This window comes from Ranitomeya imitator, chromosome 6, assembly GCF_032444005.1.
Source record: "Ranitomeya imitator isolate aRanImi1 chromosome 6, aRanImi1.pri, whole genome shotgun sequence".
NCBI lineage: Eukaryota > Metazoa > Chordata > Amphibia > Anura > Dendrobatidae > Ranitomeya > Ranitomeya imitator.
Genome location: NC_091287.1, coordinates 15101629 through 15118129, shown reverse-complemented (window position 1 = coordinate 15118129; position 16501 = coordinate 15101629). Strand labels below are relative to the sequence as shown.

The following is a 16501-nucleotide window of genomic DNA, read 5'->3' as shown; positions in this document are numbered from 1 at the left end:
TCAGGTGTGCAGTCTACAGAGTTTCCACGTCTCAGAGCTCGTTCTTGTATTTTTGGGTATTTGTCAGATCACCGTGTGCGCTCTGATCGCTAAGCACACTGTGTTTCTGGATTGCCTTCATAACACCTGTCATTAGCAAACATAACAGGGGCAGTATTATAGTAGTTATATTTTTGTACATAGGAGCAGTATTATAGTAGTTATATTCTCGTACATAGGGGCAGTATTATAGTAGGTATATTCTTGTACATAGGGGCAGTATTATAGTAGGTATATACTTGTACATAGCAGCAGTATTATAGTAGTTATATTCCTGTACATAGGGGGCAGTATTATAGTAGTTATATTCTTGTACGTAGGAGCAGTATTATAGTAGTTATATTCTTGTACATAGGAGCAGTATTATAGTATTTATATTCTTGTACATGGGGGCAGTATTATAGTAGTTATATTCTTGTACATAGGGGCAGTATTATAGTAGTTATATTCTTGTACATAGGAGCAGTATTATAGTAGTTATATTCTTGTACATAGGGGCAGTATTATAGCAGTTATATTCTTGTACATAGGGGCAGTATTATAGTAGTTATATTCTTGTACATAGGGGCAGTATTATAGCAGTTATATTCTTGTACATAGGGGCAGTATTATAGTAGTTATATTCTTGTACATAGGAGCAGTATTATAGTAGTTATATTCTTGTACATAGGGGGCAGTATTATAGTAGTTATATTCTTGTACATAGGAGCAGAATTATAGTAGTTATATTCTTGTACATAGGAGCAGTATTATAGTAGTTATATTCTTGTACATAAGGGCAGTATTATAGTAGTTGTATTCTTGTACATAGAAGCAGTATTATAGTAGTTATATTCTTGTACATAGGGGGCAGTATTATAGTAGTTATATTATTGTACATAGGAGCAGTATTATACTAGTTATATTCTTGTACATAGGGGGCAGTATTATAGTAGTTATATTCTTGTACATAGAAGCAGTATTATAGTAGTTATATTCTTGTACATAGGGGCAGTATTATAGTAGTTATATTCTTATACATAGGGGCAGTATTATAGTAGTTATATTCTTGTACATAGGAGCAGTATTATAGTAGTTATATTCTTATACATAGGGGCAGTATTATAGTAGTTATATTCTTGTACATAGGGGCAGTATTATAGTAGTTATCTTCTTGTACATAGGGGCAGTATTATAGTAGTTATATTCTTGTACACAGGAGCAGTATTATAGTAGTTATATTATTGTACATAGGGGCAGTATTATAGTAGTTATATTCTTGTACATAGGGGCAGTATTATAGTAGTTATATTCTTGTACATAGGAGCAGTATTATAGTAGTTATATTCTTGTACATAGGGGCAGTATTATAGTAGTTATATTCTTATACATAGGGGCAGTATTATAGTAGTTATATTCTTGTACATAGGGGCAGTATTATAGTAATTATATTCTTGTACATAGGAGCAGTATTACAGTAGTTATATTCTTGCACATAGGAGCAGTATTATAGTAGTTATATTCTTATACATAGGGGCAGTATTATAGTAGTTATATTCTTGTACATAGGGGCAGTATTATAGTAGTTATATTCTTGTACATAGGGGCAGTATTATAGTAGTTATATTCTTGTACATAGGAGGCAGTATTATAGTAGTTATATTCTTATACATAGGGGCAGTATTATAGTAGTTATATTCTTATACATAGGGGCAGTATTATAGTAGTTATATTCTTATACATAGGGGCAGTATTATACTAGTTATATTCTTGTACATAGGGGCAATATTATAGTAGTTATATTCTTATACATAGGGGAGTATTATAGTAGTTATATTCTTGTACATAGGGGCAGTATTATAGTAGTTATATTCTCGTACATAGGGGCAGTATTATAGTAGTTATATTCTTGTACATAGGGGCAGTATTATAGTAGTTATATTCTTGTACATAGGAGCAGTATTATAGTAGTTATATTCTTATACATAGGGGCAGTATTATAGTAGTTATATTCTTATACATAGGGGCAGTATTATAGTAGTTATATTCTTATACATAGGGGCAGTATTATACTAGTTATATTCTTGTACATAGGGGCAGTATTATAGTAGTTATATTCTTATACATAGGGGAGTATTATAGTAGTTATATTCTTATACATACTGATGAGCTTATTATTGGCCCCTATTTAGTTTCATTCAGTATATCCACAGGCCTCACAGTTTTGTGTTGTGTATGTACTGACGCACTCACCTCCTTATACTGATCAGTCTGATGTCGTCGGTCGGTTTCTTTCTGACTCTTTCTCTCCTCTCTCTGAAGATGCATCTGACGTTTGATGACGTGGCCGTGTATTTCTCAGAAGAAGAATGGAGAAACTTGAGCCAAGGCCAACGGGATCTGTACAAAGACGTCATGATGGAGAACTACACAAATCTGCTGCTTTTGGGTAATGATATTGCTGTCATAAGTCAGGAGTGTGTATATTGGGGGGCGATCACCAGATCCGAGGGTATGAGGGGTTCTGTGTGTAATGACACCCGCAGTGCGCTCCTGTAAAGGAGAACGTCGTCCACCGCAGGAGAGCACTGATAAAGCCGCAGTAAGCTCTGCTCTCCATTAGGGGGCACTATTGTGGTGTTCTGATCTGTACCTGACGGACCACTGGGCTTAATGAAAACGCAATGAGGAGCCCGGGATGGCGGCAGGTAGGAGGCGACGTGCAGGGCTCCCGTCTGGTGGACCGGGATCTGTGAATTGATCACTCATCACTAGTGCATTACATCGTGATCCTCCGTCACCTGGTGAATGGGAATCTGCATCATGTATTTCAGGAGCTGACACTGACCTTCCCGACGTCTTCTATCAGATTGAGAAGTGGGAGAACCCGGGCGCCTCCGACATCAAGAAACATGAAGGATCCCGATCCTCGTCGCGTGCCGGTACGGACGTGATGAGCCCCGAAGGTGTCCGTACTGTGCGCCGTTCCCCGAGTCCTGCCGATCATAGCGATGTTACATTTGGTTCCTGTTCCTAATTTTTGAGGTCGGCAGCTCCATCGATGGGGCCGCGCCAGGACTTGTTTTCATCTCGTCATTTTTTTTTTTCCTAGTTTTTATTCATAAAATTCTGGAGCACACAAGGCTTTCTGATCACCTCTGATTGCACTTAATTCTGGCTGTGCAGCGACCAAAGAATCCTGGGTGGGAGTTTTACAGACACCACAATACCAAATATATTTTCTGTTTTATTATTTTCTAATTTCCTTATTTTCATGGGAAGATTGTTACTTTTCAATTTTTTTTATATATATCTTTAAAAATAATAATAATAATAATAATAATCTTTATTTATATAGCACCAACATATTCCGCAGCATTTACAGTTTAAGTAGTAACTTTTTTTTTTAAACTTTTATTTATTTTTTATTACTTTTCGCTTTATTCCCCCCCCCCCAGGGGATATGAAGCTGTGATGATTTGTTCCCTTGTACTTTTTGCTGCAACACTTTATACCTTGTTGAATCCATATTCGTTTTTATTTCTTAGAAATCAAGAGGCCGAAGAGTAAGACCAAATCCTTCCAGATAATCATTAGACCGCAGAGTATTCCGACTGTCTTGGTGGTACAGCCCGTCCCTGTTTACAGCATCACCCGTAAGTGACCCATGATCAGCGGATCAGCGTTATCTGACATTCTGGGATCTATGGGACCCAGGGAGGGAATATTGTACGAGGCCGAGATATCACAGGTTCAAGTTCCCTAAGGGGACTAAGAAAATAAAGGGAAACAAAAAAGGGTAAATATTTGGACTGCCTACCCTTATAAAAATAATGAAATAATAAAAAAAATATATAATAATCTGTTTTTCCTCACTTCCATAAAAGTCCAATCTTTTCATATATCAATCAATATATAAAACTAATTAACCCATACGGTAAAAGAGAAAAGAAGAATCAAAATGGCAGAATTGCATTTCTTGATGTTGCCCCCTCCTTAAAAAAAAAAAAAAAAAAAAAAAAAAGCTATAAAAATTTATTTTTTGTGTGTTTTTTTTTCTACAAAGTTCCCTTTTTTAAACCACCAAAATAAATAAATAAAAACCCACTACAAGTTTGATATCGCCCTAATCGTACTGACTTGGAGAATCTTACTATTGTTGCCGCATTCTAGACATTGTTAACATGAATTCTAAAAACAACAATAGGATTATATATATAATCTACTATATAATTGTCTACGGGTCACTTCCGTCTTTCTGTTTGTCCTTCTGTCTGTCACGGATATTCATTGGTCGCGGCCTCTTTCTGTCATAGAATCCAAGTCAATGATTGGTCTCGCCATCTGCCTGTCATGGCTGCCGTGACCAATCAGCGACAGCCACAGTCCGATTAGTCCCTCCCCTGCAGTCGGCGCCCGCTCCATACTCCCCGCAGTCACCGCTCACACAGGGTTAATGCCAGCGGTAACGGACAGCGTTATGCCGCGGGTAACGCAGTCCGTTACCGCCGCTATTAACCCTGTGTGACCAAGTTTTTACTATTGATGCTGCCTATGCAGCGTCAATAGTAAAAGGATCTAATGTTAAAAATAAGAAAAAATATAAAAAAATCATTATATACTCACCTTCTGCCGCCTTTCCCGCTCCTCGCGACGCTCCGGTAACCGCTCCATGCAAGCGGCAGGTTCCGGTGGCAAGGATGGTATGCGACAAGGACCTGCCATGACGTCACGGTTATGTGACCGCGACATCATCACGGGTCCTGCGCTACCAACCCTGGGACCGGAAGCTGCCGAGTGCACCGCACACAGGCGACATTGTTGAGGAGAGCCATAAGATCAAATACTTAATTAACCCCAAGACATAAGAGATTGAGAGAAGCGACCCATAACGTGTATTGTTTGACCTTACATAAGCTTTCTCAGATCAAAGTGAGACCCTAAAGATGGCTGCCATTTCCTGTATCAGCATACCATGTGGCTGCCTGGCTGGTATCCAAGATGACGCCCACCCTGGTGACCTCATGGATCCACCCACAGTGACGCCCACCTTGATGACGTCATGGACCAACCCACCCTGATGACCTCATGGATCCGCCCACAGACTTGCTCATTGCCCAACCCACTAACCAATGGAATGCATCCGATCACTCCCATTTTAGAGCTAACCGAGCCCCCCTTACAGGGGATATATAAATCTGTGTCTTGCCTGAATAAAGTCGCTTTTTCCCTTGCAGCTGGGCCATAGATTGATCATGGAGAGTTTACATATGACTGTGTGTTGTTATATGTTTGTTTCTTTGGTGCGCACCTGATCAATATCCATTAGGCCAGGAGTAGGCAACTTAAGTGAAGTGAACATTTTATTAAATTGTTCAACCTAACAACATGACTACAAGGGCTCCCTCGGAAGGTGAGTATATGTTTATTTTTTAACCTGTGACATACGTGGCTGGGCAAAATACTACGTAGCTGGGCAATATACTACGTGACTGGCCAATATACTACGTAGCTGGGCAATATACTACGTGACTGGCCAATATACTACGTGGCTGGGCAATATACTACGTGACTGGGCAATATACTACGTGGCTGGGCAATATACTACTTGGCTGGGCAATATACTACTTGGCTGGGCAATATACTACGTGGCTGGGCAATATACTATGCGGCTGGGCAATATGCTATGTGGCTGGGCAATATACTACGTGTCTGGGCAATATACTACGTGACTGGCCAATATACTACGTGGCTGGGCAATATACTACGTGGCTGGGCAATATATTATGTGACTGGGCAATATACTACGTGGCTGGGCAATATACTACGTGACTGGCCAATATACTACGTGGCTGGGCAATATACTACGTGGCTGGGCAATATATTATGTGACTGGGCAATATACTACGTGGCTGGGCAATATACTACGTGGCTGGGCAATATACTAAGTGGCTGGGCAATGTACTACGTGGCTGGGCAATGTACTACGTGGCTGGGCAATGTACTACGTGGCTGGGCAATGTACTACGTGACTGGGCAATATACTACGTGGCTGGGCAATATACTACGTGGCTGGGCAATATACTACGTGGCTGGGCAATATACTACGTGGCTGGGCAATATACTACGTGGCTGGGCAATATACTACGTGGCTGGGCAATATACTACGTGACTGGGCAATATACTACGTGGCTGGGCAATATACTATGTGGCTGGGCAATATACTACGTAGCTGGGCAATATACTACGTGTCTGGGCAATATACTACGTGGCTCTGTGCTGTATACTACATGACTGGGCAATATACTACGTGGCTCTGTGCTGTATACTACATGACTGGGCAATATACTACGTAACTGGGCAATATACTACATGGACATGCATATTTTAGAATACCCGATGCGTTAGAATCGAGCCACGATCTAGTGTGTGTATATATATATATATCTATAGTACAGACCAAAAGTTTGGACACTCCTTCTCATTTAAAGATTTTTCTGTATTTTCATGACTATGAAAATTGTACATTCACACTGAAGGAATCAAAACTATGAATTAACACATGTGGAATTATATACGTAACAAAAAAGTGTGAAACAACTGAAATTATGTCTTATATTCTAGGTTCTTCAAAGTAGCCACCTTTTTCTTTGATGACTGCTTTGCACACTCTTGGCATTCTCTTGATGAGCTTCAAGAGGTAGTCACCGGGAATGGTCTTCCAACAATCTTGAAGGAGTTCCCAGAGATGCTCAGAACTTGTTGGCCCTTTTGCCTTCACTCTGCGGTCCAGCTCACCCCAAACCATCTCGATTGGGTTCAAATCTGGTGACTGTGGAGGCCAGGTCATCTGGAGTAGCCCCCCCATCACTCTCCTTCTTGGTCAAATAGCCCTTACACAGCCTGGAGGTTGAAAAATAAATGATGGTCCAACTAAACGCAAACCGGATGGAACAGCATGCCGCTGCAAGATGCTGTGGTAGCCATGCTGGTTCAGTATGCCTTCAATTTTGAATAAATCCCCATCGAAACCTTCAAAAAGAACCTGAAGACCCACCTCTTCAGACAAGCCTACAACCTGCAGCTACCACTGATCGACCAAACCGCTGCATGACCATCTCTACCCTCACCTACTGTATTCTCACCCATCCCTTGTAGATTGTGAGCCCTCGCGGGCAGGGTCCTCATTCCTCCTGTATCAGTTATGACTTGTATTGTTTAAGATTATTGTACTTGTTTTCATTATGTATACCCCTCCTCACATGTAAAGCGCCATGGAATAAATGGCACTAAAATAATAATAATAATAATAATAACAGTGTCACCAGCAAAGCCCCCCCACACCATCACACCTCCTCCTCCATGCTTCACGGTGGGAACCAGGCATGTAGAGTCCATCCGTTCACCTTTTCTGCGTCGCACAAAGATACGGTGGTTGGAACCAAAGATCTCAAATTTGGACTCATCAGACCAAAGCACAGATTTCCACTGGTCTAATGTCCATTCCTTGTGTTCTTTAGCCCAAACAAGTCTCTTCTGCTTGTTGCCTGTCCTTAGCAGTGGTTTCCTAGCAGCTATTTTACCATGAAGGCCTGCTGCACAAAGTCTCCTCTTAACAGTTGTAGAGATGTGTCTGCTGCTAGAACTCTGTGTGGCATTGACCTGGTCTCTAATCTGAGCTGCTGTTAACCTGCGATTTCTGCGGCTGGTGACTCGGATAAACTTATCCTCAGAAGCAGAGGTGACTCTTGGTCTTTCTTTCCTGAGGCAGTCCTCATGTGATCTAGTTTCAAAGTTTTCCCTATTTTTCGGACTGACTGACCTTCATTTCTTAAAGTTATGACGGCCACTCGTTTTTCTTTACTTAGCTGCTTTTTTCTTGCCATAATACAAATTTTAACAGTCTATTCAGTAGGACTATCAGCTGTGTATCCACCAGACTTCTGCACAACACAACTGATGGTCCCAACACCATTTATAAGGCAAGAAATCCCACTTATTAAACCTGACAGGGCACACCTGTGAAGTGAAAACCATTCCTGGTGACTACCTCTTGAAGCTCATCAAGAGAATGCCAAGAGTGTGCAAAGCAGTCATCAAAGCAAAAGGTGGCTACTTTGAAGAACCTAGAATATAAGACATAATTTCAGTTGTTTCACACTTTTTTGTTACGTATACGTATATAATTCCACATGTTAATTCATAGTTTTGATTCCTTCAGTGTGAATGTACAATTTTCATAGTCATGAAAATACAGTAAAATCTTTAAATGATAAGGTGTGTCCAAACTTTTGGTCTGTACTGTGTATATATACTTTTTTCACTATTTTAATTTGTTATATGTGTTACAGTGCAAAAATAAAAATTGGGCACGTCGGGTAGGGGTTAATATGATCATTTTGTTCCCATACTCCATGCCCAATGTCGGCAATGTACTCCCGTGTAAGACGATCACATCAGGTGACGGAGAAGGGTTTTGCTGGCTGCCCGGCGCCATGTTTCATGGTCAGTGATCGGGTTGAGTCGTCTTATAAACGCTCGTTCTCCGATTATCTCCCCGTGTACACGCGCCTCCTTTGTCTTACTCTGCTCCCATCATGCAGGCAGTGCCATTAGCTGGTGAACTCCAAGTAATGTATCAGTGTTTAATATGCCGAAATATCGGAATCTCACGGGGAATGATCGCGTCTTGATTTAATGATATCCTTCTCATTTGCTTTTTAGAAAGTGTCTCCACCAGTGAAGTCCAACCCCAGATGGTAGCAGTCCGTGACTGTGAAATTCCAGCTAAGAAGATAAGATTAAAAGATCAGGAACCGCAATGTCTGACGTGCAAAGGCGTCTACAGATGCTACTGCAGCTCCGCCAAACGCAATAAACAGTTCGTCTGCCTTGACTGCGGCAAAGGTTACAACCAAGAGGGTCATCTCCTCGCCCACCAGAAGGCCCACTACCACAAGCAACCGCATCAGTGCTCCTTGTGCGAGAAGAGTTTCAAGAAGCCCGGCCACCTCAAGAGACACGAGAAGACCCACCAAGTCATCGAGTACAAGTGTCGCAAGTGCCAGCTGGTCTTCCATAACACCAGTGACCTGAAGAATCACAAGTCGACCCACCGTAAAGTGAACATGTGTGAGAAGTGTGGCGAGAAGTTCATGAGTTTCCAGAAGCTGATGCTACACATGAAGGAAGCCCACTCGCCGCTATATGATTGTCACCTGTGTCACCAGCGCTTCCGTTTTAAGACTGCACTGGTGAACCACCAGCGAGAGCACATGAAAAATGAGGTCTACAAGTGTCATAAGTGCGAGAAGGTCTACACCAAGCTGCTTTACCTTCTCAAGCATGCCAAGGTTCATTTCCAGGACCAAGGTGGTGACGGTGACCTCCAACCTACGAGTCCACCGATGGAACCAGAAGCAGATGAAAGCCGTTCCCCAGCCTACATCCAGGATGTAAAGCCACTGCCTACCCAAGATGATGGGGCCACCAGTTGGCCATCTGAAGAAGTTCCCCCCTGCATCATTCCGCCAGATTCTGTAAAGGACCATGGCAAGAAGTGTAAGAAGAAGAAAAAGAAGGTTCATTACTCGGAACAGCTTCTTAATGGTCTTCATGTAGAGGGGCTCTTCAAGTGCAAAACCTGCAAGAAATGTTTCCGTTATCGGTGCACATTAATGAGGCACCGCCTGTCCCACAGACAGGTATATGTGTGTCATGACTGTGGGAAAAAGTTTGGAAAACTGCTAAAACTTTTCCTGCACCATTGTAAACATGAAAGAAGGAGACCATACAAGTGCAAGTTCTGTGAGAGATCCTTTAGCTTCCAGTCTCTGCATGATCTGCACCAGCACACACACAATTTTACCAAACCCGGTCCTCCTGAGGCAAAGTCCTCCAAACCCTCCGCTTTCCCATGCGAGAAGCTCTCTCCAAACGTGAGGCAGATAACATCACTATCAGGTCGTCCTGTGAATCAGAAATCCCATTGGATCCAGGAGGCTAATAGCTCATCTGCTGCGGGATCACAGGACGTCAGCAATATTCGGATATCTCCAACTTCTCCGAGCAAAACTGAACAAAAGAGACCGCATCAGGAAATGGTGTCCTGCAAGGACTATGTGAAACGCGTCTCTTACTGGCCCTGTGAGTCCAGTGCCACCATGTGAAGTCTGAGCCAGTCTATTTATTAAGAAAAGAGAAAATGTAATAAATGCATAAAGCACAATGTCTGTCCATCACCAGGTCGTGTCTGTGTCATGTCTGTCATTACAGTAAAGTCCGAAAAGTATTATACAGACGCCTGCAACATCCTCAACCACGACCCCGTCCATTCCCTACAAAATACAGTCATCTGATGTATGGAAAATTGTACTTTGTGATTGCACCAGCAGAATAGTGAGTGCAGCTCTGGAGTATAATACAGGATGTAACTCAGGATCAGTAATGTAATGTATGTACACAGTGACTGCACCAGCAGAATAGTGAGTGCAGCTCTGGAGTATAATACAGGATGTAACTCAGGATCAGTAATGTAATGTATGTACACAGTGACTGCACCAGCAGAATAGTGAGTGCAGCTCTGGAGTATAATACAGGATGTAACTCAGGATCAGTAATGTAATGTATGTACACAGTGACTGCACCAGCAGAATAGTGAGTGCAGCTCTGGGGTATAATACAGGATGTAACTCAGGATCAGTAATGTATGTACACAGTGACTGCACCAGCAGAATAGTGAGTGCAGCTCTGGGGTATAATACAGGATGTAACTCAGGATCAGTAATGTAATGTATGTACTCAGTGACTGCACCAGCAGAATAGTGAGTGCAGCTCTGGAGTATAATACAGGATGTAACTCAGGATCAGTAATGTAATGTATGTACACAGTGACTGCACCAGCAGAATAGTGAGTGCAGCTCTGGAGTATAATACAGGATGTAACTCAGGATCAGTAATGTAATGTATGTACACAGTGACTGCACTGGCAGAATAGTGAGTGCAGCTCTGGAGTATAATACAGGATGTAACTCAGGATCAGTAATGTAATGTATGTACACAGTGACTGCACCAGCAGAATAGTGAGCGCAGCTCTGGGGTATAATACAGGATGTAACTCAGGATCAGTAATGTAATGTATGTACACAGTGACTGCACCAGCAGAATAGTGAGTGCAGCTCTGGAGTATAATACAGGATGTAACTCAGGATCAGTAATGTAATGTATGTACACAGTGACTGCACCAGCAGAATAGTGAGCGCAGCTCTGGGGTATAATACAGGATGTAACTCAGGATCAGTAATGTAATGTATGTACACAGTGACTGCACCAGCAGAATAGTGAGTGCAGCTCTGGAGTATAATACAGGAGGTAACTCAGGATCAGTAATGTAATGTATGTACACAGTGACTGTACCAGCAGAATAGTGAGTGCTGCTCTGGGGTATAATACAGGAGGTAACTCAGGATCAGTAATGTAATGTATGTACACAGTGACTGCACCAGCAGAATAGTGAGTGCAGCTCTGGAGTATAATCTGCACAAAATATGAAAATAAATTGCAATTTGTATGAACTTTTTGCACAAGGGACAGTTTTAAACACCGTAACGAGGATACATATATGGTAAATATTTCTCCTCGATCTGATAACCGTTCCATCTGCTTAGTGGTAAGATAAGAGCCCAGCATGGAAATGTTCCCCCTTGATTCTTAGGCTGCCGTCACACTATCAGTATTTGGTCAGTATTTTACATCAGTATTTGTGGCCAAAACCAGGAGTGGGTGATAATACAGAAGTGGTGCATATGTTTCTATTATACTTTTCTTCTATTTGTTCCACTCCTGGATTTGGCTACAAATACTGATGTAAAATACTGACCAAATACTGATAGTGTGACGGCAGCCTTATTTATATTATGGGAGACATTTAATGAGCAAAATGTATCAAAATTAGAAAACTATGTTTTTATTATTTGTCTTATGACAGGGACGGAGATCAGTGGGAGGGAATGATCGAGTGTGGCTCGTCAAATCAAAATCTACTTAACGAATGCAGAAGCCTGCGCCTCTTAGTGAGATGGAGGCATATTACTCCAGCAGACCCTGTTATGTGGGCAGTGTTCGGGGTAGCCTGGCAGCTGTTGTTAGTAATGATTGGCAAAACCGACCAGTAACTTTCGGGGTCTGTACCAGACGCCTAATGTCCGTGCACGGACCCTGAACAAGGACTTTTCATGAAAGTCTGTTACTGTTACTCCAGCCGTAAGAAAGCTTGTTGAAAGGCGCTGAGATCTACCTCTCCGGCCCAGACGTCACCGCTCTGCTGTCCAGAATCCCAGAGTGTCCATCAGCCATATCCTCCAAACTCAATGTGGAGAATTGTGAACTCATCCTTCCTCCATCATCCCGACCTTCCCTACCTGAGCTACCGCAGTGTTCAAAATACCAGCCGTCCAGTATGACTGACCAGATTAATCGCTGTTGGTATAAATTATATCACCACGTCTCACTATTTAACAGTTGTGCAGTAGATAAGAGAACCACCAGTCTCCGCATTCATGATCTGCAGGTTTCCGAATTTGTGGATTAGAAGAATTCATTGAAAGGCAATGTTCACAATAATATCAGTCTGGAGATCAATCAGTGCGGTCAATGATTCTGTGAAGACAGGGGTGAATCCGGTGGCCCTTATCTAAGGGTGAAGCCAGGACATGTTGTACACGTATTTCTCCTTAAAAGTCTGAGAAATTTGTTTGAGACATTGTTCAGAAAAACAGCGTACTCTGATTAACAAGTTGATTGGAGAGGGTAAAACTTAGAGTAGTGCAGACAATGATCGGCCGATCAGCTACAATGATCTCCAATGCTTTAAAGTGAACCTGTCGCCAAGTTTGGTCAATATGAGTTAAAGCCACTGCCTTCCAAGGCTGATATACAACATTCTATAATGCTGTATATCAGCCCCCAACCGGACCTGTAAGAGAAGAAAAATATCTTTTATTATACTCACCTGCAAGGCGGTCCGGTCCGATGGGTGTCACTCTTCTCGGTCCTGCGCTTCCCATCTTACGATCCCCGTCCTCCTACTTGCTCCATGTGGATAATGCGTCCCTGCATCAACCACACAGGCTGCTCGGCATCGCGCTCCTGCACAAGCGGATGTCTCTGTCCTATTGAGGGCAGAGCACAGGTGCTGGGAAAGGTCAGAGATGACTTTGCAGGATGCTAATCTCTTAATAATAAGTCCCCACAAAATTTTAAAAAATGACGTACTGAAGCTGATACAATTTGCCAAAAAAACCCACATCAACTGGCCTAAAGAGAAACAGAAACATTTTGTGGACTGATGAAATTGAAATAGTTTTTTTTTCGTCCATGCGCCACAGACAGTTCATCAGACGACCCCCAAACTCTGCAATCAGCCACAGTACACCCTGCACACAGTGAAGCATGGTGGTGAAGCATCATGATATGGGCAGGTTTCTCTTACTATGGTGCCGGTCTATTCACCGCACACCAGGGATCATGGACCAGTCTGCAGATATTAGAATACTCGAAGAGGTCATGACGCCTTACACTGAAGATGTTATGACCAAGAAATGGGGGTTTCACCAAAACAACGACCCTAAACACACCAGTAATGAGCAAAATCTTGGTTTCAATCCAATAAAATTGAAGTTATGGAGCGGCCGGCGCAATCCCTGGACCTTAATCCATTAGAATATTTGTGGGGGGACATAAAAAATGACGTTTCTGAGGCAAAGCCAACAAATGCCAAAAAGTTGTGGGATGCAGTCCGAGCATCCTGGGCTGGAATAACAGGTGACCGGGGCAGAAGTTGGTGACTCTGTGCAACATAGAGGTGAAGCCGATCTAAAAACTGTGGGGAACAACTAAATATTAGGTCAGTGATTCACAGAAATGATAAATCCACAAAAAATACATATTGTGACTGTGAAGATAAATGCAGACACTGCTGTTTTCTTAGAACGGTCCAATGTTTATTTTTTTAAATTTTCTGTAAAGTAGTTATAAATAATCTACATTTCTCTTCATGTTGTGAATTAGAAATCAGCGTGCAATGTTCCCAGTGCTGGAAATAACAACTAGGAGAAAGTTTCTGTGATTAACTGATGTTTCTGAACACTCTGCTATTATTTTAAACACTACTGTAGCTATCCCAATAAACCTCATCACGCTTTCCCCGTACCAGAAATCTGATGCCTCGGAGTAACCCTTGACTCTGTCCTGTCCTTCAAACCGCACATCCAAGCTCTCGCCACCTCCTGTCGCCTCCAGAAAAAATATTTCCAGAATCCGTCCTTTCCTCAACAGTCAATCTACTAAAATGCTTGTGCACGCCCTCATCATCTCCTGCCTTGACTACTGCAACATCCTTTTCTGTGGCCTCCTTGCCAACACCCTCGCACCTCTCCAGTCTATCCTTAACTCTGCTGCCCGACTAATCAATCTCTCTCCTCACTACTCCTCCACTTCTCCCCTCTGCAAATCTCTTCACTGGCTCCCATTCCCTCAGCGTATCCAGTTCAAAGTACTAACACTGACCTACAAAGCCATCCACAACCTGCCTCCTCCATATATCTCTGAACTAATCTCCCAATATCTTCCCTCATGTAATCTTCGGTCCTCCCAAGACCTCCCTCTCTCCTCCACACTTATTCGCTCCTCATCCAACCACCTCAAAAACTCCTGAATATCCCCCATCCTCTGGAATTCTGTGCCCCAACACATCTGATTATTCACCACATTCGGATTCTTCAGACAGAACCTGAAAACCCATCTGTTCAGGAAAGCAACAGCCTGCACTGACCCTGCTGCCTCCTCACCTCTACCGGAGCTACTGCAACCTCCAACCTGTCTCCCTCCCCATCATCCTATAGACTAAGTCCGCTAGGGCCGGGCCCTCTACCTTCTGTACCAGTCTATCATTGCCCTGGTGTGTTGGCAAGTGCGATAATGGTTTTGGGGTTGATGACAGTTGTGTAATGTCCATTGACATTGAGCACTGGGGTTAGTAATGGAGAAACATCTATAAGACACCCCCATCACTAACCCCATAGTCAAAAGCAATACACACAGAATAAAAATCTTATACTTGTGAAAAAAAACAAACACTTCCTGACCCTCTTTTACCCTTTTATTACCTTTAAAAAACAAAATAATCAAAAGGGGTCCTCCGTAAATCCATCCAATATCCCACAATGACCCCAGACTCTGCTGCTGTCATTGTATTCCGGCTGCCGTGCTGAGCGGTCACATTACTGATGTCACCACTCAACACACCATCCGGATGTAGCAGAGTCGGGGATCGTCCCGAGATGAATATTTTATTTTTTTAATAGGTAATACACGAGTTAAAGAGGGTCGGGGAGAGTTTTTTTTTACAATTAAAGGATTTTTTTCTGTGTGTGTTATTATTGCTTTTGACTACGTGTTCGTAATGGGGGTGACTAATAGATGCCTTTCCATTACTAAACCCTGGGCTTGATATCCGCATACAATACACAGCTGATGTCAACCCCAAAACCATTACCGCACCTGCCAACGCACCAGGACAAGTGAAAAGAGCTGAGGCTAAGTGACAAAATTGGTGCCTCTAATGGTTGTGCCATTTCTGGTGTGGCTGGCGGCTGGGAGGGGTTCAATATCCATGCCCTATTTCCAGTGTATTAATTTTAGCCCACAATTGTCTGCTTAGTCTTTCCTGGCTATTTAAAATAAAGAGGACTCTACGTCATTTTTATTTTTTTTGTGGCCCTCCTTTTTAATAACCAGTAAAGGCTATGCAGATAGTTGTGAGCTGTTATTGATAGGCTCTGAAGATTCATGGTCCTTTCCCAGAATCATTACACCAGCTCACAGCTGTCTGCTTTTCCTTGGCTGGCTATTAAAAATAAGAAGAACCCCACGTCTTTATTTTCTTTTCCATTTATATATTAGTAATAAAACAAATGAAAAAAACTGAGTAGGGCCCCTTTATTTTTAATAACCAGCTAAGGTAAAGCAGACAGCTACGGCTTGAATTAATAGACTGGGAAGGTCCGTGGTTAGTGGGTCATTCCCAACCTACTAATATCAGCCTACAGCTGCCCCAGAAGCGGCACATCATATCTGATGCCCCAATTCTGATGCTTAATCTCAGCTCTTCCCGATTGTCCTGGCGCAGTGGCAACAGGAGCAATTGTTTTAGAGGTTAGTAATGGAGTGGGTTCAGTCAGACACCCCTATTACTAACATAATATAAATATAAAAGAAGATAAACAATAATAGAGCCTAACAGTCTGAAAATGGTAATTTTCCAAAGTGGATACTTTATTAGACAAATCAGCTCTTAAAATAGTACAAAAACAAGGACCATCCCCTGAGGAAGCCATCTTCGCGAAACGCGCGTTGGGGCCCTACTTCTCAGTCTGTCGTGGTCTCTCCCTATCGCCCACATGGGTAAGCATTCTGTATATTGCGT

The 16501-nt window shown here is 42.4% G+C and overlaps 1 protein-coding gene across 1 annotated transcript in view; it reads left to right on the top strand.

Annotated features, from left to right (window-relative positions):
* LOC138641658 (zinc finger protein 140-like) overlaps positions 1-10259 on the top strand; it is a 46676-nt gene extending 36417 nt beyond the window's left edge. The window contains exons 3-6 of the mRNA XM_069729218.1: positions 2341-2467; positions 2853-2960; positions 3567-3674; positions 8743-10259. Of these exons, the coding sequence (XP_069585319.1) occupies positions 2341-2467; positions 2853-2960; positions 3567-3674; positions 8743-10187 (1788 nt within the window). The 3' untranslated portion in view covers positions 10188-10259. The remainder of the gene's footprint in view (positions 1-2340; positions 2468-2852; positions 2961-3566; positions 3675-8742) is intronic.
* Positions 10260-16501: the final 6242 nt, after the last annotated feature.